At 42.0% G+C, this 26349-nt stretch overlaps 2 protein-coding genes across 8 annotated transcripts in view; one reads left to right on the top strand and one right to left on the bottom strand.

The window, feature by feature from the left end:
- LRRC36 (leucine rich repeat containing 36) overlaps nt 1–8993 on the bottom strand; it is an 86546-nt gene extending 77553 nt beyond the window's left edge. For 4 of the 5 annotated variants that reach the window (XM_005664430.2, XM_005664433.2, XM_005664436.2 and 1 more), the window contains exon 1: nt 7779–7873. In XM_005664430.2, the coding sequence (XP_005664487.2) occupies nt 7779–7848 (70 nt within the window). In that variant the 5' untranslated portion in view covers nt 7849–7873. Of the gene's footprint in view, nt 1–7778; nt 7874–8900 lie in introns of those variants that run through there. The other variant, XM_021094075.1, reaches the window with a different exon arrangement.
- The window catches only part of KCTD19 (potassium channel tetramerization domain containing 19), a 33512-nt gene continuing 15114 nt past the window's right edge, over nt 7952–26349 (top strand). For all 3 annotated transcript variants that reach the window (XM_005664423.2, XM_013998242.2, XM_003126929.3), the window contains exons 1-2: nt 7952–8033; nt 13341–13637. In XM_005664423.2, coding sequence (XP_005664480.2) covers nt 8031–8033; nt 13341–13637 — 300 coding nt within the window. In that variant the 5' untranslated portion in view covers nt 7952–8030. The remainder of the gene's footprint in view (nt 8034–13340; nt 13638–26349) is intronic.

The following is a 26349-nucleotide window of genomic DNA, read 5'->3' as shown; positions in this document are numbered from 1 at the left end:
TGTGGTACATTTACACAATGGAATATTACTCAGCCATTAAAAAGAACGAAATACCAGCATTTTTAGCAACATGGATGGACCTAGAAATTATCATGCTACGTGAAGTCAGCCATACAATGAGACACCAACATCCAATGCTTTCACTGACATGTGGAATCCGAAAAAAGGACAGACTGAACTTCTTTGCAGAACAGATGCTGACTCACAGACATTGAAAAACTTATGGTCTCTGGAGGAGACCGTTTGGGGGTGGGGGGATGTGCTTGGGTTGTGGGATGGAAATCCTGTGAAATTGGACTGTGATGATCATTATACAACTACAGATGTGATAAATTCACTGGAGTAATTTAAAAAAAAAAGAAAATGAAACAACCCTCATTGGTCACCTTTGGAGGATGCTAAGAAAACAACTCATTTTTCCAAAAACTGGTAAATAACATGAAAAATACCAAGCCTTTATCCTGTCTTTCCAAATGCAAACTGTGCCTCAGGATAACCAAAGAATTACTGTGAGGAAATTTATTTATTTATTTATTTATTTGCTTTTTAGGGCCGAACCTGCATCATATGGACGTTCCCAGGCTAGGGGTAGAATCTGAGCTGCAGCCACAGGCCTACACCACAGCCACAGCAATAGGGGATCCGAGCCATTTCTGTAACCTACACCACTGCTCACAGCAATGCTGGATCCTTAATCCACTGAGCGAGGCCAGAGATCAAACCCACATCCCCATGGATTCTAGTCAGCTTCTTTTCCACTGATCCACAACAGGAACCCCAGGAATTATCTTTTTATAGAAGTATTACAACTAATAAAAATAATTCTTAAATTAAGAGTTCCTGTCATGGCACAGTGGAAAAAAATCCGACTAAGAATCATGAGGTTGCGGTTTGACTGCTGGCCTCACTCAGTGGGTAAAGGATCTGGTGGTGCCGTGAGCTGTGGTGTAGGTGGAAAATGCGGCTCGGATCTGACCTTGCTGTGGCGGTGGCTAGTGGCTACAGCTCTGATTAGACCCCTAGCTTGGGAACTTCCATATGCCACGGTGTGGCCCTGGAAAGACAGGAAAAAAAAAAAAAAAAAGAATATAATGAGCAAAATCCAGATTGTAAAAAAATACTTAGGACAAATGACTAGTTTCTTCAAAAACAATAGAAATGCAAGAAGAAAAAAAAGGAGGAACCTATACATCAAATAATATTTAAGATAAACATCAACCAATTGCAATAGACCTTATATAGATAATTTATAGGACAGTGGGGAAATGAGGAAACTAGGTGGATATTTGATAATATTAAGAAATTACTGTAAAATATTTTTAGGTTTTATACATGATTTTTTAAATAAGTTCTAATCTTTTTTTGTTGTTGTTGTCTTTTGTCTTTTTAGGGCTGCTCCCAAGGCATATGGAAGTTCCCAGGCTAGGAGTCTAATGGGAGCTGTTGCTGCCAGCCTACGCCAGAGCCACAGCAAAACGCCAGATCCCAGCCACGTCTGCAACCTACACCACAGCTCACGGCAATGCTGGATCCTTAACCTACTGAGCAAGGCCAGGGATCAAACCTGCAACCTCATGGTTCCTAATTATATTCGTTTCTGCTGCGCCAGGATGTGAACTCCAAACGTTCTCATCTTTTGATGATACATACTAAATTATTCATGGGTTAAATCATATGACTGGGATTTGCCTCAAAATCAACAGTTCAGTCTCCTCAGAAAAGAAAATCATGGACTTGGAGAAGAGACTTGTGGCTGCCTGATGGGAGGGGGAGGGAGGGGGAGGGATCGGGAGCTTGGGCTTATCAGACACAACTTAGAATAGATTTACAAGGAGATCCTGCTGAATAGCATTGAGAACTTTGTCTAGATACTCATGTAGCAACAGAAGAAAGGGTGGGGGAAAAAATGTAATTGTAATGTATACATGTAAGGATAACCTGACCCCCTTGCTGTACAGTGGGAAAATAAAAAAAAATTATTAATAAAAAAAAATCAACAGTTCAGGGGGTTGAGGGTGAGTAGAAGATAAGCAACGAAGATTGGCCATGAATTGATGATAACTGTTGACATGGGTTGATGGGAGTTCATTATTCTCTTGTTTCTACTCTTGTGTGTATTTGTGAATTGCCATAATAAAACATTATAAAATAAGTACACATGCTCATATATAGAGAGAATGTTTCAGGAAAGTGATCCAAAATATTAGTAACAGTGATTGTCTTTAGAAAGGAGAACTGGGCCAGGGCCAGATAAGGGTGTGTGGAGTCAAGAATTACTTTTTGGAGTTCTCAGTGTGGCTCAGTGGTTATTGAACCTGAATAGCATCCATGAGGACACGGGTTTGATCCCTGGCCTCGCTCATTGGGTTAAGGGTCTGGCGTTGCTGTGAGCTGTGGTGTAGGTCGCAGAGGCAGCTCGGATCTTTGTTGCTATGGCTCTAGCATAGGCTGGCAGCTACAGCTCCGATTCAACCCCTAGCCTAGGAACCTCCATATGTTGCAGGTACGGCCCTAAAAAGACCAAAAAAAAAAAAAAAAAAAAAAAAGAAAAGAAAAGAATTACTTTTCACTGTATAATTACTACATTACCCATATAAGTTAATTAATTGAATTATTATTCAAAGCCCAAAAGTATATAATTACATATTTTACCTTGCTACCAAATAATTATCATTAACTTACAAACACGCTCTAGTATATTATATTTTTATTCTATTTTATTTTATTTTTGCAGTATATTTTTAAAGAATCTGTTCTTGATCCTATATCATATCCTCCAGCTAATATTTCACTCTGTATCCTCCCTTATAGCAAATTCTCAGCAAAAGTTAACTTCACTATCTCTTCTTTCTCACATATCATTCCATTTTCATCCCAACCCAGTCTAACTTCCCTCCTCTCCACTCTTCCCTAGAGTAACCAATGAATTCCATGTCACCAAATCTGACAGACATTTCTCTGCATTTAACTTGCTCAGCCTGTCGAGAGCTTTTGGCACAAGTAACCATTCCCTTCTTCATATAGTATCCTTTATTTTTTTTTCCTTTTTTTTTTTTTTTGTCTTTTTGTCTTTTCTAGGCAAAATTTCTGCAACTTTAAACATGACTTATTTGCTACTCTCCCCAAATTTTACATCTCTAATCCTGACCTCTCCACCAAGATCAACTCATATTACCAATTGCCTGCTAAAAATCCCACAAGTGAATGTCTAATGGGTATTTTTATTTTTTATTTATTATTATTATTATTATTTTGTCTTTTTGCCTTTTCTTGAGCTGCTCCTGTGGCACATGGAGGTTCCCAGGCTAGGGGTCCAATCAGAACTGTAGCCACCGGCCTATGCCACAGCCACAGCAATGCAGGATACGAGCCGGGTCTGCGACCCACACCACAGCTCACGGCAACGCCGGATCCTTAACCCACTGAGCAAGGGCAGGGATCGAACCTGCAACCTCATGGTTCCTAGTCGGGTTCATAAACCACTGAGTCACGATGGGAACTCCTGTCTAATGGGTATTTTAAACCTAACATGCTCAAAACAGTACTCTTGATATCCTCTTTTCTCATAGTCTTCTCTCTCTCACACTCAATAAATAGCACTAACCATCCAACCAGGAATAACTTAAACCAAGACTGTTATCTTTGCGTTTTTTGTTTTTTGTGTTTTTTTGTTTTTTTTTTTTTTTTTTTTTTTTGTCTTTTTAGGGCTGCACCCACAGCATATAGAGGTTCCCAGGGTAGGGGCCCAATCGGAGCTGTAGCCACTGGCCTACACCACAGCCATAGCAATGCGGGATCTGAGCTATGTCTCCGTGAATGCCAGATCCTTAACCCACTGAGTGAGGCCAGGGATCGAACCAGAGTCCTCATGTATACTAGTCGGATTTCTTAACCACTGAGCCACGATGGGAACTCCCAAGACTGTTATCTTGGAATTTTCTTTTTCCTCATCTCCCACATTCAACTCTTTTGTAAGTCTCACCTGTCTGGAGTTCTCCTTGTGGTTCAGCAGGTTAAGAATCTAACTAGTATCCATGAGGATGCAGGTTCAATCCCTGGCCCTGCTCACTGCATTGAGGATCTGGCGTTGCTGTGGTTGTGGCGTAGGCTGGCAGCTATAGCTCTGATTCAACCCCTGGCCTGGGAATTTCCATATGCCACATCTGTGGCCCTTAAAAGCCAAAAAAAAAAAAAAAAAAAAAAAGGTCCCACCTGAGTGCCCACAAAATACACCTTGACTCCATACACTTCTTTTTATTCCCACTGTCATCCTACCCAAGCTACTGATTACCTCTTACCTGAACTACTGTAACAGACCTCTAAATGCACAAGAATCTCTCTTTTTCTTTCTTTTTTTGCTTTTTAGGCCTGCACCTGTGGCATATGGAAGCTCCTAGGCTAGGGTGCAGGTATAGCTGCTGGCCTGCATCACAGAGGGATGTGAGCCACATCTGTAACCTACACCACAGCTCACTGGCAACTCCAAATCCCTAACCCACTGAGAGAGCCTAGGGATGGAACCCACATCTTAAGGGATACTAGTCGCATTCGTTTCTGCTGCACCATGATGGTAACTCCCAAGAATCATATTTCTTAAATGAATATTGGGAGTACTCTTGTGATGCGGTAGGTTAAGGATCCGGCAGTTGTCACTGCAGCGGCTCAGGCTGCTTGCTGTGGCATGGGTTCACTCCCTGGCCCAGCAATTTCCACATCCCATGGGTATGGCCAAAAAAAAAAAAAAAATCAATCAACCAATTAAAAAATAAAAATGAGTACTGGATCAGGTCACACTCCTTTTTAAAATGTTTTCATGGAAACTGAGGAGCTGATCTAAAATTCTTAGGAGAAAATAAAAGACCAAGAATAGCCTATATAATTTTGAACTAGGAGGAAGAGGAGGCAAAGGGAAGAAGGGCACTGGTTTTTACCTGGTATCAAGATTTACTGTTAAGCCATGGTAATTACAAGAGTGTGAGGGTGTGATATTGGTGTAGGAACAGGCAAAAAGAAAAATGGGACAGAACAGAGAATCCAGAAAGACACCTACATTTATAAAGCAACTTGGAATACACCACAAGGAACACTATAAATAGAATCTGGGAAAACTGGCTATCAATATTTAAAAAATAAAGTTATATCACATATCATATATAAAAACAAACTCCAGATAGATTAGACTTAATGTGAAAAGCAAAGCTGCAGAATTTTTAGAAAAAAACATAGGAACCTATTATATCAATATAGAGGAAAACTTCATAAATAAAACACTGTAATAAAATTTAAAATAAATAAGTAAATAAAACAAAAAAATCACACATCATAAGGAAAAATAAACTTGACTAACTTAAGATGAAAATTTTCTACAAGACAAAAGATAAACATTTATAAGATTTTTAGTGCAGAGAAATATAACAAAAAAATCAAAAAAGGTCTAAGTGGTACCACCAAGATTATCTTTTTGGACATTAAAAAGAAATTAACACTTATTACATAAGTGTTCGATCAGTACAGAAAAGTACAAAAAGTGGAAGCCTCTTTCCCCAGAGGTGGGTGACCACTGTGATATTTTTACAGAAGAATTTTAGAATGAGTTTACTAGCACATTCATTTAACTGAAAAATATCTGTGTTTTACTGGTAAGTAAAAAAGCAAATTGCTGAATAATATATATGTTCTATTCCTTAAAAAAATACAAAGATCTATCTGTGTATATGTGTATAAGCAATGGTATGGGAGGAAGGAGAGGGAAGAACATTCTTTTACTTTAGATACTTTTGTGCTATTTGAATTGTCAAAATGAATACAATTAACTTTGTTCTGTAACATGCCTGTAATAAAACAAGCAAACATGAGGAAAAAAGAAAAAAGAAAAGAAAACCTTGCCACATATTGTTCTAGCTGGAGAATTGGAAGGGGTATGTGCACCTCCCTCAAATCAAATTGAACAAATTTTTTAAAAAGAAAGGTACAACAATATGTCAATCCAATGAAGCTTTATCTTAAGTAACCTGTAAATTAGGGGAACCCAAAGTAGTTTGGAAAAGAAAAAATAAACCTGAAATATCTAATCAATCTTTTTTTTTTTTTTTTTTTTTTTTTGCTTTTTAGGGCCACACTTGAGGCATATGGAGATTCCCACCCTAGGTGTCTAATCTGAGCTGCAGCTGCTGGCCTACACCAAGCCACAAGCAGCGCCAGATCCGAGCCGCATCTGCGACCCACACTACAGCTCAGGACAATGCTGGATCCTTAACCCACTGAGCGAGGCCAGGGATTGAACCCAAAACCTCATGGTTCTTAGTCGGATTCCTTTCCACTGTGCCAAGATGGAAACTCCATCCATCTATTTATCTACACATCAAACCATTATCTTCAGGGAAAGCTGTGAGATTTCCACAAGAAGAGAAGATTAATATCCTCTTTGTGCACTCACGTAGTATTTGTTACTGTCATGTACTAATCTTGATAAATTTTAAATAATAAGTAATTTTTAAATAAAATAAAACCAAGTTATTGCACATCCCACAAATGAAAAGTACTAGAGGAAGCAAGAAAGGCAACTTTTTGATACAGTTAGAGCACAGGCTCTGAAATCAGTCCTAGGTTAAACCCTGGCTGCATCACTTTGCGCTGTGCAACTTCAGCAAAAGTTTAAAACTAATTTTACTCATCTGTAAACTAGGAACAGTAATAGCCTCTGCTTCATAGGCTTGTTATGGGGTTAAATAATGCAAGGAAAGCATTTAATACAGGGCATAGCAATAACATAAAGTGAACTCAGGAAGGGTAAAAGTTGAATCAGAAACGCTGATAACTTTTCCAATATTTCTACTCCTTAGAAACTCAGAAAGCAAGCTGGCAGAGTCAGACCCCAGGTCAAAGCTGAGGTCAGCAGTCACTCTGGCAGTATTACTTCTAGGACAAAGTCAAGGCTGGGGCACTGATCTAAGCTATTCGTTTCACATCAGGCCCTTTTTTCGAGTTTCAAAGGGAGACTACACTTCCAGATGGTTCAAAGAAATGGCAACGCTCTTGAGGCAAAACTGGAATAGCGAGGGGCTAATAAAGGAACATTCTTTTCCATTTCACTCCAACTAGGAAAAGCCCTCCTAGGTCAGAAGTTTACTGAAACTGCAAAACTAATGTCTTTCGTGGCTCCTCAATAGCACTCCGACCTCAAACGTCCTTCTCAGCGCTTTCCTTCTCCCCTTAATGCCCTTCTAGGGCAGGTTCTTTCCACTAGTTCAAACTCTGTCCAGTTCCGTTTCCAGCCTCAGGGTCTGTTTCTCCCTCTGCATTTTGTTTTGTGTTTTGTTTAGGGTCGTATTTGCGGCATATGGAGGTTCCCAGGCTAGGGGTTGAATCGGAGCTGTAGTTACCAGCCTACTCTACAGCCACAGCAACAAGGGATCCGAGCCACGTCTGCGACCTACACCACAGCTCACGGCAACGCCGGAGGCAGGGATGCAACCGGCATCCTCATGGATACTAGTTGGCTTCTTGAGCCACAACGGGAACTCCGTTCCTCTGCATTTTAGACTTCGCTCCTCCCTCAATTCCTTGTCCTCCGCCCCAGACTCCCCGGTTACTTCAATTTCTTCATCTCTACCTCAGTGTAACCCTTCTGCCTCAACAACCCCTCCTCCCCCTCAGGGACCGCTCCGCCGCCGCGGTTCCCCCGCGTCTACGTCAGATTCCTCTGCCTCCCCCTCAGGTTTCTCCCCTCAGCCTCGGAACCCACGCTCCCGGCCCAGGCTCTCTCCGCCTGGTCCTACCCGGTTGCTCCAGGGTCAGCGCCCCCAGGCGGCGGATGCCCTCCTCGTCCAGATCCCACTGCTCCGCCATCCCCGCCCGCCTGCACCGCAGCGCCGCTCACCTGTCGCTGCGGCCCTCGAGGCAGCCAAGCGCGCGTCAAGCCCCGCCCCGCGCCGCCAGGCCCCGCCCCGCCCCGCGCCCCGCCCGCCCCACTCCTGGTAACCGTTATTGCCAGCGTCACGCGCCTGCCCCCTGCCTCAGGAGCCTAGACCATGGTATGGAGCCCACCCTGGTGTGGGCACAGAAAACACTAAAACAGCGAATGGGAGCGAGGTGGCGGAGGATTAGGGTCGTGGGGTTAGGGACCCGGTTCTGGGACGCTGAGGATGGGTAAAGCCCCAGCCTAGAAGGGCTTGGAGGCTAGTTTTGAGGAGTAGGAAGAATGTGCCTGCTTTGAGAGTTGAAGTGTTCTAGCTCTGAGGGTGTGGGAGACTCCAGGTCTGAAGAGTGGGACTGCGCCTCTGACGGTGTGAAGGTCTTCATATCTCAGTGCTTGGAGATGTTGACTCAGGCAAGGCAGTGTATGGGCAGGTGAATGTCACGGCTGTGGGAAGAACGGAAGGGTTGAGCGGGAAGGTAGCTCTCTGAGGCATGAGGACGCGCCAGCTACTGAAACGCTGGCTCTGAGGAGTTGAGGTCCTGTCTTCAGAGCCTGAGGTAGTCCTTGTTCTAGAAAATGATTTGAAAGAAGCTCCTTTGGGAGAGGGATCAGTGTGGAAAAAAGAGATACTCTTTGTAGTGGAGTGGGGATGACTATGCTAGGGCTACCGCATTTCCTGCAGTCAATGTGGCAAGAAGCCTTTTATCCTTAAGTACTACAGGCTTCCAGGCTTGCCTGTGACTGAGGGCTCTCCCCAGGCTGGGGTACTTCTGCACTAACCAGCTACTGAGCAGTCTTTGGGAAGAAAGCTCTGGAACACACAGCCACTCCTTAACCCCTACCCTCACTCCAGCAGGCATCTCTTGAGAGCCCACTTGTGGATGGGACTTGTACCTGTAAGAAGGAGGCAAACTTTATGCCAAGACCCTCTTGTCATACCCTATCTTTAATAAGAGGAACTGAGACCAGAACTGTGGCTCACCTTCAGGGAGTAGGTTTTCTTTGGCGTCCAAAATCTGCACACCTGGGGCACTTTGAGCTCTCAACCAGCTAGTCACCTTTAAGGAGAATAGAAAGCAAAATTGAGTCCTTGCATACTTATAGTTCCTGGTCCAGGTGGGGCCCTTGATTACTCTCAGCTTGTCATGTTCCACCTTAGCCGAGTTTAGAAAGTCCAGAACCTAAGCACCTAAATTAGCTCGTTAGATTAGCTTTTCCAGCTGTGCTTATGTGAGTCATGACACCATTTTACAATTTGTAATCTTTCTCTTCTTCTAGCCTCAAATGTGCCATATATAATTGTTCTTTATATCTAAATATTTAAATGAGACTATAATGATAAGAGAAAAGGACCCCCACTCCCTTATTTGTTGCACGTGTTTATTTGACTTCCTCAGCTGTCAAAATAGGAGATGGAAGGTTGTTGAAGTGGGCTTTTCCTATCTTGAGGAACCACCTCTTATTTTAACATTCTTTCCACCACCACCATTTTAAAGCTTTTTTTTTTTTTTTTTTTTTTTTTTTTTGTCGTTTTAGGGCCACACCCTTGGCATATGGAGTTCCGAGGCCAGGGGTCGAATCGGAGCTGTAGCCGCTGGCCTACACCAGAGCTCACAGCAACGACAGATCCTTAACCCACTGAGCAAGGCCAGGGATTGAACCCACCTCATGGTTCCTAGTCAGATTGGTTTCCACTGTGTCAGGACAGGAACTCTGATTCATCTTATTCTTGATGCATTTAAAAATAAGTTACAGGAGTTCCCGTCGTGATGCAGTGGTTAACAAATCTGACTAGGAACAATGAGATTGCAGGTTTGATCCCTGGCCTTGCTCAGCGGGTTAAGGATCCGGCGTTGCTGTGAGCTGTGGTGCAGTTCACAGATTTGGCTCAGATCCGGAGTTGCTGTGGCTCTGGCGTAGGCCAGCGGCTGCAGCTCCAATTAGACCCCTAGCCTGGGAACCTCCATATGCCTCGGGTGCAACCCTAAGAAGACAAAAAATAAAATAGTCCTAGAAAAGGCAAAAAAATTTTTTTTAACATTTTTAATTAAAAATAAAAATAAGTTACAAATATTGGTATATTGCATCCCAATCACTTCAGTGTACATGCTTTTTTACCTAGAATTTGTTAACCTAAAACAGTTATTTTTTTTTTACCAGCAAAACAGGTTTATTTAGGAGTAGTAAAGAACTGCAACTCAGGGCATGCAAACATGGTGAACCACAGGCAAGTCTGATAAAGCAGAAGTGATGAAATTCTTTTATAGAGGAGAAGGGAAAGTTGGGGTGGGGTGTTATAAATAGAAAATCCATTGGGGAAAACTGGGAGTTTGAAGTATAATGGCTTTTCCTTAGCTGAGTTGTGACAGTCTCTCATTGGCTGAGCTGTTGTGGAGTTAAGGAGGAAATCTGTCTTCCTCCTGCTGGCCAGTAGTAAGGTAGTGTCACTTCCTGCTGGAGCTTTGGGTTGTGTCTTTTCCTGTTAGGATCTTGACCTTGAGTAGTCTCCTGATTCCCATCTTAACGAGGGCTCCCTTTATTAATTTTCAGAAATTCAGTATTATTTTATAGTTATTTTTAGGTAAAATTTTACATACTATTTATTACTCTTTAAATTTTTTATGAATAGTACTCCTTGAGTGTTTATTTTAAAATCTGATATAGATTTTGTGTTTGTTGGCTTTCTACTTTTCTATAGTGTTGATAAGTTAGGTCATCTCGAAGCAAAATGGACAATTTATTTAAGAATAGATAATCTTGGAGTTCCCGTCGTGGTGCAGTGGTTAACGAATCTGACTAGGAACCATGAGGTTGCGGGTTCGATCCCTGGCCTTGCTCAGTGGGTTAGGAATCCGGCGTTGCCGTGAGCTGTGGTGTAGGTCACAGATCCTTCGTTGCTCTGGCTCTGGCATAGGCTGGCAGCTACAGCTCCGATTAGACCCCTAGCCTGGGAACCTCCATATGCCTCAGAAGCAGCCCAGGAAATGGCAAAAAGACAAAAAAAAAAAAAAAAAAATAGATAATCTTGGAGTTCCCGTCTTGGCGCAGCAGAAACCAATCTGACTAGGAACCGTGAGGTTGCGGGTTCGATCCCTGGCCTTGCCCAGTGAGTTAAGGATCTGGTGTTGCCGTGAGCTGTGGTGTGGATCGCAGACTTGGCTTGGATCTGGAGTTGCTTTGGCTCTGGCATAGACTGGGCCTGGGAACCTCCATATACTGCCGCTGTGGCCCTTAAAAGACAAAAAGACAAAAAAAAAAAAAAAAAAAAAAGAATAAACTGGAACTTCGAACAATGAACTGAGGATGGTTAATGATCTTTGCTACCTTTGTGTGTGTGTGTGAGTGTGTGTGTATATAAAAGAACCCATGGCATTCAGCTGTCCTGCCATGGCTTCAATAATGTAATGTCCCTGCATGGTCACAGGTATGGTCACAAGAGAGCCCTGATGTATTCCGTGGGGTGGGGAGCACCTCATCATAACTCTTTTTAAGATAGTTTATTAAGGTATAATTCATGTACCACACAATTTGCCATTTTAAAGTGTACTGTTCAGTGGTTTTCAATATGCAACTATCACCACAATCAGTTTTAGAACATTTTCATCATCCCCAAAAGAAATTCCATACCTATTACTAATCATTTCCCATTTCCCCTCCAACCTCCCCAGCCTAGGGCACCACTAATCTATTCTCTATGACTGTAAATTTGCCTATTCTGCACATTATATATAGATGGAATAATACGTGGTCTTTTGTGTCTTTTATGTCTTAAAACATGTTTCAAAGTTTCATCTACGTTCTAGTGTTTATTCCTTTTTATCGACAATATTCCATTTTGTGAATAAACTACATTTTTTTTTATTCATTCATCAGCTGATGAACATTTTGGTTGTTTCTACTTTTTGGCTATTATGAGTAATTCTTCTATGGACATTTGTCTGTGAGTTTTTGTGTGGCTATAGGCATTCATTTGCATTTATATCTAGAAGTAGAATTGCTGAACTGTGTTTAATATTTTGAGGAACCACTGAACTGTTTTCCAGAGCAGCTGCACTATTTTATATTCCCATCAGCAGTGTATGAGAGTTCCAATTTCTCCAATCTTTGTCAACACTCATTATTATCTATTATTTTGATTCAGGCCATCCTAGTAGGTGTGAAATGGTATCTCATTGTGAGTTTTACTTTGCATTTGATGATGTTAAGTATGTTTTAATGTGCTATTTGTTCTTGTATTTCTGTTGTTTAGTAGTAAATATTATTTTTACAAATACAAAATTATAAATATAAATTATTTTTCAGATGATTTTCAAATATTTTGTTCCATTATATAGATTATCTTTTTACTTTCTTGGTAATGTCCTTTGAAGCACAATTTTTTAAAATTTTTATGACGTTTTATTTGTTTATTTCATTTCTCCTTTTTATATCTTATCTAAGAAAGCATTGCCTAATCCATGGTCATGAAGATTTTGTTTTCTTCTAAGGGTTTTATATTTTTAGCGCTTATTTTTAGGCTTATGATCCATTTTGTGTTAATTTTTTGTATGGTGTGACAGAGTCCAACTTTTCTTTTGACATGTGAATGTCCAGTTATCCCAGAACTATTTTTTGAGAAGGATATTCTTTTTTTTTTTTTTCTCTGTCTTTTTGTCTTTCCTAGGGCCTCACCTGCAACATATGGAGGTTCCCAGGCTAGAGGTCTAATTGGAGCTGTTGCCGCCGGCCTATGCCAGAGCCACAGCAACGCGAGATCTGAGCCAAATCTTCGACCTACACCACAGCTCACAGCAATGCCGGATCCTTAACCCACCGAGCGAGGCCAGGGATCGAACCCACCACCTCATGGTTCCTAGTCAGATTCGTTGACCACTGAACCATGACGGGAACTCCATGGAATTATTTTCTTAATTTTATTTTTATACTGTTCACTGCTGGTGTATAAATATAATTGATTTTTGTATTGATTGGTATCTTTTAATCTTCTTGAACTCATTTCTAATAATTTCATAGTGAATTCCTTAGGATTTTCTACATGCAAGATCCTATCATCTACAAATAGAGATAATTTTACCTCTTCCTTTCTGGATGATTTTTATTTCTATTTATTTTGTCTTTTGTCTTTTAGGGCCGCACCTGCAGCATATGGAGGTTCTAGTCGGATTCATTAACCACTGAGCCACAACTGGAACTCCTTGTCTTTTGTTTTTTTTTTTAGGGCTGCACCTGAGGCATATGGAGGTTCCCAGGGCATCTGTGACCTACACCACAGCTCACAGCAACTCCAGATCCTTACCCACTGAGCAAGGCCAGGGATCAATCCCACAATCTCATGGTTCCTACTCGGATTTGTTTCTGCTGCACCATGACGGTAACTCCTATTTCTTTTTCTTGTATAGACCTCTTTTCATTTTCTCTTTAGGAGGAGCCTGGTATGCCTCATGAATCAGCAGAGGATTTGTTTCATTTCAACGTTGGAGGCTGGCATTTCTCAGTTCCCAGAAGCAAACTCTCTCAGTTCCCAGACTCCCTGCTATGGAAAGAGGCTTCAGCCTTGACCTCTTCAGAAAGCCAGAGGCTATTCATTGACAGAGATGGTTCCACATTCAGGCACGTGCATTATTACCTCTACACCTCCAAACTCTCCTTCTCCAGTTGTGCAGAACTGAACTTGCTCTATGAGCAAGCACTGGGTCTGCAGCTGATGCCTTTGCTCCAGGTAAGATACTCTTTTCTTCCAGGAATGGTGATCAGTAATATAAGCCTTACATCACTAAAATGTTGTGTCTTTTATATATTGGTTGCTTTATATATTGGTTCTTTATATATATAGGTTCTTAATGAAGAAGTGTGATGAGTGAGTGAAAGTAATAAATAGCACACTAGAAATGCATGCTCTGAATAAAGGATTTAATCCTGACTCTGCCTTATCTATACCAGCAGCCACTGCAGATCCAGGATAGGACTTATGACTCCCCTGAAAGAGTGTTCTGGACTCTTGAAAATCGCAGCTTAAGGGTTTTTTTTTTTTTTTTTTTGGAGGGGGGGCACCCGTGGCATAGGAAAGTTCCCAGGCTAGGGATCAAATTGGAACCTTTACCTGCCTATGCTACAGCCATGGCAATGCCGGATCTATGACCTACACCACAGCTCATGGCAACGCCAGATCCTTAACCCACTAAGCAAGGCCGAGGATTGAACCCGCATCCTCATGGATGCTAGTCTGTTTCCTTACCACTCAGCCACAATGTGAACTCCCTAGTTTAAGCTTCTTATTTTTGTTCTTGAATTTTTTTTTTTTTGGCTTTTTGCCTTTTTGCCATTTCTAGGGCCGCTCCCTCGGCATATGGAGGTTCCCAGGCTAGGGGTCTAATCGGAGCTGTAGCCACCAGCCTATGCCAGAGCCACAGCAACACAGGATCCGAGCTGCAACTGCGACCTACACCACAGCTCACGGCAACACAGGATCCTTAACCCACTGAGCAAGGCCAGGGATTGAACCCACAACCTCATGGTTCCTAGTCAGTTTGTTAACCACTGAGCCACGACGGGAACTCCCTGTTCTTGAATTTTAAAAGGTGAAAACACGGAGTTCCCATCGCAGCTCAAAGGTAACTAACCTGGCTAGGATCCATGAGGATGCGGGTTTGATCCCTGGCCTCACTCAGTGGGTTAAAGGATCTGGCATTGCTATGATCTGTGGTGTAGGTCTCAGATGAAACTTGGATCCCGCATTGCTGTGGCTGTGGCATAGGCCAGCAGCCATAGCCCCGATTTGACCCCTAGTCTGGGAACCGCCACATGCCACAGGTGCTGCCATTAAAAAGAAACAGAAAGGAAAGGAGAGTCACTTATTCATTGCAGAAAATAAAAATGTCAAGGCAATTTTCTTAAGAACCATTTTATTTTTTTATGATGATTTTTATTTTTTCCATTATAGCTGGTTTACAGTGTTCTGTCAATTTTCTACTGTACAGTAAGGTAACCCAGTCACACACACATGTATACATTCCTTTTTCTCACATTATCATGCTCCGTCATAAGTGACTAGATATAGTTCCCAGTGCTATACAGCAGGATCTCATTGCTTATTCATTCCAGAGGCAGTCGTTTGCATCTATCTATTAACACCAAATTCCCAATCCATCCCATTCCCTTCCCCTCCCCGTTGGCTACCACAAGTCTGTTCTCCATATCCATGATTTCCTTTTCTGTGGAAAAGTTTAAGAACCATTTTAAAGAGCACAAACCTATTACACAATTTATCAAGCTCTTTAGTTCCTTTGATGTCCTTACTTCCCAAATTAAAACAAATATATTTGGGAAGCAGCTTCTAAATGGGAAGTAATAACTCAGAGGCATTGGTCCAGTTCCAAAGTTCCAAGTTGTATGAGCAGTAGAAGTATTTGAGGGATCATATGGATCTGCTTCCTAAAACAGACCATAAAACAAGTGATTATGTTTTGATAATAGTGCTTTCAAAGAAATAAACATTTAGACTGGCCCAACTAAAGTGGTATTTATTCACTGAAGCAGAGTATAAATACAGCTGGAGAATCAACAGCAATCTCAAGCAAATCAACAGCCTCACACATTTCCACCACTTTTCCACTGCTAAGGCCTGTCCATCCATACACCCACGTTCTTGCCTAAATGTACAAACATTTGCTTGGAGAAAGTGGAGTTTGCCAATTCTTAGTCTAAAAACCTTTCTCAGGGAGCCTAACTTAATGCATTCAGCCAGTATTTATTTAAAGCATTCTGAGTACCAGGCCCTATTTCTGTGGGCTTTAAGGAAAACAGGATGATCCAATAAAAATATGTTAACCACTTATGTGAACCACATGTATAATTGAAATTTTTCTAGTAACCACATTAAAAAACAAAAAAACAAAAACAAAGCAGGTGAGGAGTTCCCATTGTGGCTCAGCGGGTTAAGAACCCTGACATAGTCTCCATGGCATATGCAGGCAGTTTCGATTCCTGAGCTCACTTAGTGGGTTAAGGATCCAGTGTTGTCAAAAGCTGCAGCATAGATCACAGATGCAGCTTGGATCCAGCTTTGCTGTGGCTGTATGTAGCGTATGCCAACGGCCACAGCTCCCGATTTGACCCCTGCCACAGGTGCAGCGTTAAGAATAAAAAAAAAGGGGGGGATAGTAATTTTAGTAATATATTTTATTTAACCCAATATATTTAACTTTTTTTTTTTTTTTTTTTTTTTTTGTCTTTTTGCTGTATCTTGGGCCGCTCCTTGGGCCGCTCCCACGGCATATGGAGGTTCCCAGGCTAGGCGTCGAATCAGAGCTATAGCCACCGGCCTACGCCAGAGCCACAGCAACGCGGGATCCGAGCCGCATCTCAACCTACACCACAGCTCACGGCAACGCCGATCGTTAACCCACTGAGCAAGGGCAGGGATCGAACCCGCAACCTCATGGTTCCTAGTCGGATTCGTTAACCACTGCGCCACCACGGGAACTCCTAACCCAATATATTTAAAATACTGTCATTTCAGTATGTAATCAATATTTTGAGTGATATATTTTATATTTTTTTATGTACTAAGTCTTCGAAATCTAATGTGTGTTTTATACTTAGAGCACAACTCAGATTCAGATTATCATATTTCAAGTACTCAATAGCCATGTATGGCTCATGGCTGCCATATTGGACAGCACATATTTAAATTGTTCTAAACTGTTAGTGCTGCTCACTGCAGAGTCTTTCAGATTTAGCCCCCAATAATAAAAATGGAGGTTTGTCTCCCACTAACTGTAGTTGCCATGCACTCAACAGGTGGCATATACTACAGGATTATCTGTAACATAGTAGGCTTTGTTTGGAAGCCATATAGGAGCCGCTGAGCAGAATGAGATGGGAAGCTTCTGGAGGACAGACACGTGAGCTCACACTGCTACTCTGCTCTCTACCCTTCCTCACTCCTCTACTTCCCTACCCTTAATCTCTCCCAGCCCCCACTCCACTTGCCCACCCCATTTCCCCCCAGTCTGTAGCTTTGGCCTTCAAAGGGCACTCAATACTATTATTGTTTGATTCTAAGTGTAATGTTTATTGTGTATTAAGCACCAATCACAGGCCAAGCACTGGAGATAAAGCAATAAACCATATAGCCATACAAGGTCAAATAGAGGTATGCGCTTTGAAAAGCAGATCAGTGTTTCCTGTGTAATAGTGAAGAAGGAGGGCATTTCTGTATTCTAGGGCTTCTTGGGGTTTCAGAATGTGATTGTATGATTTTCTTTTTGTATTATAGTTTTAAATTTATTCTGCCCGTCACTGCCCTCATAGTACTGGAATTTAGTTGAAGGAATAAAGCATTTACATCTAGTTTGCTTTTTTAAAAACATACAGGTATGTAGTATATGATAAGGAGCTAGCAAGTGACTGAGACCAGGCAAGCTATTGCTTTAGAAAGAATAGTCAGGGCTGGCCTCATTGACAAGACAACATTTGAGCGGAAATCTGTACGAAAAAGTTACAAGTCATGCAGTTGCCTGGGAAAGAGTTTCAAGGCATAAGGAACACACAAACACAAATGCCCTGAGGTTACAGTGGCTTGGAAGAAGCAGACTCAGAGGGTCTTTGTCAGGTGCAAAAGAGGTAGGGGGATGCTAAAACTAGATGAGGTCAGAGGAAACTAGGAACCGGATCTTGCAGCGTCTTATAGATGACATTGAAGACAGGATCTATTCTAAATGTTATAGGTAGCTTTTAGAGATGTTTAAAGAAAGAAAGAAGTAAAATGATTAATTTTTAAAAGATCATTGGACCTTGAGTTAAGCAATGGTTTCTCAAGTACAACATCAAAAGCACAAGCAACCAAAGAAAAACCAGATGAATTGGATTTCATCAAAATTTTTTTAAAAAATGTGTTTCAAAGGATACCATCAAGGACATGATGTCATGGCCCAGTGGTTAACGAACCCGACTAGTATCCATGAAGACTCAGGTTTGACCCCTGGCCTCTCTCAGTGAGTTAAGGATCTGGCGGTGCCGTGAGCTGTGGTGTAGGTCATAGATGTGGCTCAGATCCTCCGTTGCTGTGGCGGTAGCATAGGCCAGCAGCTACAGCTCCAATTCAACCCCTAGCCTGGGAACTTCCATATGTCGTGGGTGCAGCCCTAAAAAGACAAAAGACAAAAACAAAAACCAACCAACCATGAAATGACCAAAGGATTTGAATAGACATTTCTCCCAAAAAGATATACACATGGGCAATAAGCACATGAAAAGATATTCAGTATCTTTAGCCATCAAGGAAATGCAAATCAAAACCACAAGGCACAAGGAGTTACCACTTCACACCTACTATGATGCCTCTTATCATAGAGTTCTCTTGTGGCACAGCAAGTTAAGGATCCCGTGTTGTCATTGCAGCAGTTTGGGTCGCTGCTGTGGCACGGGTTCAGTCCCTGGCCAGGAAACTTCCACATGCCATGGGCATAGCCAAAAACAAAAAAAGAAAAAAAAATCAAAACAAAGCAAACAAAAAAAAGAAATTAATAGGTGTTGGCAAAGATGTGGAGAAATCAGAACCCTCATACACTGTTGATAGGAATGTAAATTTGTACAAACTCTTTGGAAAACAGTCTAGCAGTTCTTCATAAAATTAAACATGGTGTTACCATATAACCTAGCAGTTCCTTCAACTCCTAGGTGTATACCCAAGAGAAATTAAAATTTATAGTATGTCCACACAAACACTTATAGAAAAATGTTCATAGCAGCATTATTTATAATAGCCCCAAAGTGGAAACAACCTATATGTTCCTCAGCTGATGAACAGACAAACTAAATGGTATATCCATAAAATGGAATATTATTTGTCAAGAAAAGGGAATGAGTACTGATACATGTAACAACAAAGATGAACTTTGAAACATTATGCGAAGTGAAAAGTCAGAAACAAAAGACTTATTGTATGATTCCATTTATATGAAATGTGCAGAATAGGCAAAGTTACAGGGACAGAAAGTAATCAGTGCTTGCCTAGGGCCAAGGTACAGAGTGAGAAGGATAAAATGAGTGAAAATGGGCATTGACTGCTAATATATACAGGGTTTCTTTTTATAGTGTTGAAATAGATTTTGATGATGGGTGCACAACTTTTGAGAATATACTAAAAGCCACTGAACTGTATAATTTAAGTGGTTAAATCTTACTGTAATTTATATATAATATGAAATTTGTTCACATTAAGTATAATATGAAATATATTTTAATACATTAGGATATATTTTAATACATTAATATATTAATACATTTAATAACCAGGAGTTACAGACTACATCCCATGGACCAAATACAGCCTGCTACCTTTTTTGTACAACCTCGGAGCTAAGAATGGTTTTCACATTTTTAGATGGTAGAAAAAAATCAAAAAGAAAAATATTTTGTGGCACAATAATTATATGAAATTTAAATTTGTGTTTATTAACAAGATTTTATTAGAACTCACCAAGCTCATTTGCTATATATTGTCTATAGCTGCTCTCAAGCTACAATAAAGAGTTGAATAGTTGAAACAGGAACTATATCTCAAAGCCTGAAATATTTACTATGTGGCCTTTTACAGAAAAAAAAAATTTACTCACCCCTGGCCTAGACTTTACTGGGGAAGAGGAGGAAGCAGGAAGACAAGTTAGGAGGTTCCTGCAGTATTCAAATGAAAGTGATGGTTTGGCCTAAGGTGGTAATAGCCAACTTAGAAGTGTTCAAATTCTGGATATGTCTTGATGACAGAACTGACAGGGTTTGCTGATGAATTGGAGTGAGAGAGATTGGATAACTCCTATGTTTGTATCCTGAGCAACAAGGTGAATGATGGATTGTGAGGTTCAGGTTTAGAGGGGAAAATCAGAAGTTCAAATTTGAATGTATTAAGTTTTTGGGTGTTTTGAGGTTTTGGTTTTGTTTTGTTTTTGCTTTTTTAGGGCCGCACCCGCAGCTTATGGAGGTCCCCAGGCTAGGGGTCAAATCAGAGCTACAGCTGCCAGCCTACACCACAGCCACAGCAACGCGGGATCCGAGCCAAGTCTGCAACCGCTCACGGCAACACCAGATCCTTAACCCACTGAGTGAGGCCATGGTTGGAACTTGTGTCCTCATGGACACTAATCAGATTCTTTTCCGCTGTGCCACGATGTATTGAATGTATTAAGTTTGAGAGGAAAGAAAATGGTGCTTGTTAAACATCCAAGTGATGTTGGGAAGGCAGAAGCCAGATGTATAGAGCTGGAATTCCTGGGAGTAGTCAGGTCTAGAAACATAAATTAGGAGTCATCAAGGTTGGTATGTAAATCCATGAGCCTGGATCTTAGGAATGTCATATCTTGTTCCCAGGGAAAATATAAAGTAGTTGTTATATATGTGTATGTTAATATCACAGTGCTTCCTAGAACTTTCTGTGTAATTTGAAAAGTCTCCTTTGTGTAAATGTAAACTGCTCCAACCATCTCACATGCTATCAGCTTGTTTGGGAGTTACAGCTGCTACTGAAGAGTGTGAAATTCCCCTGCAGGGTCACTCATAGGGGTTCATGGTTCATGGAAAACTATTGATTCCCTTTTACTTGTCCCCTTGAAGTTCACTGAGGACTTAGTGCATTGACAATACATTCCACTTGTGTTTTCTTTTTCACTGCCTTCTGAGGACTTCTAAGTTTGGAAACTTAAATTGTTCCACCTGCAAATGTTTTGCTAACAGCAAATAACCCAGATACACCCGCATTCCTTGTACTCAAGGGAGCCATGGGGGGTTACATTGATCCTCACAGGATAGCCCATCTGCTTCTTCTGGCTCAGATCCCAATACATATACACACTTAAATGCATGCATGGGCACACACGCATGTACACACACACACACACACACACACACTTCTTAAAGTTGAGCCATGTCCATGAGCATCCTAAATGCTTTCTCTCCACACCTTTTTACTTGCTGTTTCCTCTTTCTAGAATGCTTCCCCTTCAAGATTTAGCTTAAATGAGGGCCATGGGAAGACTAGCCTGTTACTTCCAGGTAGTTTTTGTTGTTCTGCTCTCATCAGTGATAATTTTGTTGGGATCATGTATTCATAGGTCTTTCTCCCTCACTAGCCTGTATTCTTTTCGTATTTACATTCCTAGCATCTCTCAGAGTACTGGGGCTGTAATAGGAGTTTAATCAATGTCTGCTGAGAGAACATGGAATGATTTACCCAAGATGACCTATGAAAGCTGAACCTATTTCAATAGGGTGAGGGGACTGGAACTGACAGTGGAGGGGCAGGTTTGAGATGCTGATAGGTGTGTCTTATTCAGCTTTTTTGGCTGATAGCAGCTGTTCTCCACATCCTTTTGTTCTACCAGCCTTGTTACTTTGAGCTTCCAAGTGGTGCTGGCCCTCCTTGTCTTTACAAAACAGTTGGAAATTTGCAAACTCCCCCAATCTCTCTTACCATCACATTCCTGCCAACAGCCCACATCAGAGCATAAGATGCTGCTTGTGGAAAACCTCCATTAAATCCAAAGGCTCTGCCAGTAGGGCATTTGTCAGCCACCTTTTGGCAGCTGTACACACACATACACACACATTCGCCCCCATGCTATCAGTCTTATATTGCTTCTGATTGACAGATTTTCTCACTACTGTCTAGGCCAAAAGCAACATTAATTATCCTTGTGCTAGCAATTAGGCATCTGAATTAAGGTCTGTATCTCCCTAAAGAAATCCTCCCTCTAGTAACTTTCTGGGTCATAACATATGAAGAGTAAAAATAGTAGAAGTAATATTCAGGCAGACAAAAGGGGAATTGAAGTCTATCAAAGACTAGCCACACACTCTGTGACAAACTCAGTCAGCAAAGCCAAAGGACAGCCAGAAGCATAGGCTCTCTGAAGTGTTCTTAATACATTCACTCATTAATTCATCCACAAAAATGTATGGAGATCCCATAGACACTATTGTGGATGCTGCAAATACAGCAGAGAACAAACAGTTTCCTCATAGTCTTGGAGGCTGTATCTGTTAGGGGAGACTGGCAGACAGTAAATAAATAAGTAGGTGTTATTAAGAAAAATAAAGCCAGGTGAGGGGGATTAAGGGATACTTTCTGTGGATTCTTACAGCACCCAAATGGCTTTCCATGAGGAGAAGGCCTTGTATTTCTAGAAGTCAGAGCAAGGATTGGCTAAAGAGGAAGTTTAGAAAACAACTTAGTTGGAAGTTCCCATTGTGGCTCAGCGGTAATGAGCCCAACTAGTATCCATGAGGATGCAGGTTTGATCCCCGGGCTCACTCAGTGAGTTAAGGGTCTGGGGTGCCATGAGCTATGGTGTATGTAGGTCGCAGACACAGCTCAGATCTGGCATTGCTGTGGCATAGGCTGGCAGCTGTAGCTCTGACTCCATATGCCACAGGGGTGGCCCTAAAAAAAAAAAAAAAAGAAAAAGAAAGAAAGAAAGACAACAACCTGGTTGAGGCTTCTGGGCCTAACGCATGCAGCATGTCTTGACTGGCAGGAATTGCGATCTTTGTAGATTTATTTGTTTGAGTTTTTCCCCTTTTTAAGATTTATCAAACAAGGAGGTCCCATTGTGGCTCAGTGGTTAACGAATCCGACTAGGAACCATGAGGTTGCAGGTTCAATCCTGGCCTTGCTTAGTGGGTTAGGGATGCCGAGTTGCCGTGAGCTGTGTTGTAGGTTGTAGACGTGGCTTGGATCTGGCGTTGCTGTGGCTCTGGCGTAGGCCAGCGGCTATAGCTCTGATTAGACCCCTAGCCTGGGAACTTCCATATGCCGCGAGTACTTGGCCCCAGAAAAGACCAAAAAAAAAGAAAGATTTATCAAACACACCTTTCTTGAAGAAAATGGTACTGCTCACACTTTACATTAATTTAGGTAGCAGGAATTGGAGATTTCATTTCTATAAATTAGATCATTCTCCCCTCAAGTAGCACATCTCTCAAGCTAGTTTGAGTGTCATTACCGACCTGCCCCAAAGGATACACCAAGGTGCCAAACCACACTTCCAAATAGGGCATCTAGGTCCATCCTCAAACAGGTTGTTATGCCAGGCAGGAATTTCCCTCCCTCAATGGCTAATTTAGAGTTGTCCAAGGGCACCACTGTTTTTTCCACTGAGGTAGAATCTCAGGATTTGAATCTGCAGATGAGATAAATGGCAGGTTCTGGTACCTATGATTTGCTCAGCTTAGGAAAGGCTTGGAATGATATTCAGTCTCTTGCTGGCTCTCCCTTGTTTCACTCCCTTTTCATGCTACTTCACCCAGTGTCATTCAACCCATTATCAATCAGACCCAAGCTGAGTCCTTTCTTTGCCATCCCTCTCTCCATTGTATCTTCCCGCTGGACTTCAGGTCTCAAGTTGGAATCACTAATCTTCACTATCCTCTGAACTTTCTGGGCTCTTCCCATTGTATCCTATTCTGGCTTTCCTATGGAAGGGTTGGCATTTGAGGTTGATTTTTATTTTATTTATTTTTTAATTTCATTTTATTGGAGTACAGTTGACTTCCAATGTCATATTTGTTTCAGGTGTACAGCAAAGTGAATCAGTCATACATATAAATATATCCATTCTTCTTTCCCATATAGGTTATTACAAACTACTGAGTAGATTTTTCTGTGCTATGCAGTAGGTTCTTGTGATTCTCTCAGTTTTTATAAATACAGTCTGGTTCTCTGCAAGCTCTTCTTGGGCTTCCTCATGTCTCATTTTGCTTTTCTTCCCAGAGGACTCAGTTCTCCAGCCCTCTATTTGTATGCCTTTTTTCACTCAACAGAGCAATTCTGAGCACTTACTACACACTAGGCTCTAGGCTAGAAGCTAGGGATGCATCAGTCGGGTCCTTCTTCTAGGAACCTCAGTAAAGGGGGGTGGACAGGCCCAAAACCAAGCCAGAGGCCAAGATATAGAAGTTTGCAGGGTTCTGTGGGAACAAAGGAGGAAGATGAACCACTCTGGCTGGGGGAGGCTTCAGGCTCTTCAGGTGGGGAAGGGAGGAGAAAGGTATTCTGGGAAGAGGGAACAGCATACATAAAGTTGAGAAGTTATCACACTACATGTTGTATCTTTGGAGTGTTACACAATTAATGTCACTCATGATGGAGTGGGGACAGAAGGAATGGTGGGAGATGAAACTGGAAAGGTAGTTTGAGATTTAACCACTAAAAGGAAGGAAGGAAATTACATCTATAATATTTCCTTTAATCTTTATAACATCTTCCAGATTTTACTATCTCCATTTTGCATATAAGGAGCCTGAGGCTTGCAGAACTTAAATGACAAATAGGAGACAGCTGGTTAAGAACAGTGATTAAGGAGTTCCCGTCGTGGCTCAGTGGTTAACAAACTGACTAGGAACCATGAGGTTGTGGGTTCAATCCCTGGCCTTGCTCAGTGGGTTAAGGATCCAGCGTTGCCGTGAGCTGTGGTGTAGGTTGCAGACGCGGCTCGGATCCCGTGTTGCTGTGGCTCTGGCGTAGGCCAGTGGCTACAGCTCTGATTCGACCCCTAGCCTGGGAACCTCCATATGCCGTGGGAGTGGCCCAGGAAATAGCAAAAAGACAAAAAGACAAAAAAAAAAAAAAAAAAAGAACAGTGATTAAGAACTCAGGCTCTAGAAGTTCCCGTCGTGGCACAGTGGTTAACAAATCCAACTAGAAACCATGAGGTTGCGGGTTCGGCGATCCCTGGCCTTTCTCAGAGGGTTAAGGATCCGGCGCTGCCGTGAGCTGTGGTGTAGGTCGAAGACGTGGCTCGGATCCTGCGTTGCTGTGGCTCTGGTGTAGGCCGGTGGCTACGGTTCCAACTGGACCCCTAGCCTGGGAACCTCCATATTGCCATGGGAGCGGCCCTAGAAAAGGCAAAAAACAAACAAACAAAAAAAAAGAACACAAGCTCTCTAGTATCCTGGGTTCCAGTCCCAGTATCTCCACTTTCTTGGGGCATTGAGTACTGTTTCTCTTCTTGGACCTTGTCTAGCATTTGCTAAAAGAGTGATAATACCAGACCCTACTTTGTGGGTGGAAGACATTAGGAGGATTCCGTTTAAAATACCTGAGCAACAAATGTTAGCTCTTAAGTGACAGTCAAGATTGAAACCCCAGTCTGTCTGTGTTAAAGGCCCTTGTACTGTTCACGTATACCCTGCTCCCGGCCCTTGATTGTGAAGGACCTTACACGAATGCTAAGGAGAATTTGGACCTGACCCCATAGGTAATGGGGAGCACTGCAGATTTTAAGATGGGGAGTGGTTTAGACTCATTTTCTGGTTTGAAATATCACTGTGTTGAGAGGGACAGGGGACTAGGGAAATGGAAAGGAAAGAGGGCTGGGGCCAAGAACAAAAAAATAAGAGTCATAGGGCTTGCTGGCCGACTGAGTCAAAATGGTGTGAATATCAGTCAAGTCACAGTTCCTGATTTGAATCTTTCAACAGCTTCTCTTAACCAGGGGATAAACTCAGCCCAGCTTGCAGAGCTCTTCACTCTCTGGCTCTTGTTTACTTCTCTGAAATCATCTTCCTCACTCCCTCGACCTCCATACATCTTAAACAAAGCCACCTTCAAGGCACCGAGGCAGGTAGCTGAGTATATATCCCTACCTACTGCTCCCCCCCAATCCTGACTGTCCTGTAGACAGTCACCATTTTCCTTTCTTTCTCCCACTTCTCAACACATATACTACGAGGCTATTATTCCTCACCTAACTCAATAATCCTGCCCACCCACTGATGTAGAATCTGTTACAGCCTTTCAGTCCCACCTTCGGCACCTCATTTTTATTCCTCATTGCCCAAAGCCAGCTACTTTCCCATACAGAAACTCATCTCTCACTGATTTCCCTCCTCAAGATGGCTTGACATAGAGCTAAAGTTACATGCAGTCCCCAGTAAAGAGGGTCAGGAAAGCTTGGATCCCCTTCTAATGCTTTTGAAAGAAATACCAGAGTTCCTGGAGGCCCTGAAACTTCATAACCAGTGTTTCCTCTTATCTCAGTATATGTCAGTTGTGGGATCCAAGAAAGTATCTGACTGTGGCCCTGGTGATACACAAGTATTTCTCAAATAAAGAATGACTCTCTTCTGCTCTTTCACACGTGCACTGTTCTCCTCTATTGCTCAGTGCCTTCAGGAAAGCACTCCCCATGACCCACCATTGTCCAGTCCTTCTACATGCCCACCAGCCAACCAAATAGATGGAGAATCTTTCCCACTCTGGTCCTCTCCTTTTGCAGACTTTAAGCAGTTATGCGGGTGCCATTTATAGCAATGGCCACCAGAGGGCTCTCCTCAAAGCTCAGGATTTCCTCGAGCAGATTCTTTTATTTATTATTTAATCTGAGGTGTTCTGTCCATTATAAAGCTCTTAGAGAAAAAAAAATTATCATGTGGTGTCT

Source organism: Sus scrofa, chromosome 6 (assembly GCF_000003025.6).
Source record: "Sus scrofa isolate TJ Tabasco breed Duroc chromosome 6, Sscrofa11.1, whole genome shotgun sequence".
In the NCBI taxonomy this organism is placed as follows: Eukaryota; Metazoa; Chordata; class Mammalia; order Artiodactyla; family Suidae; genus Sus; species Sus scrofa.
Note: the sequence above shows the minus strand (reverse complement) of the source record. Positions and strands in the feature narration are given on the sequence as shown.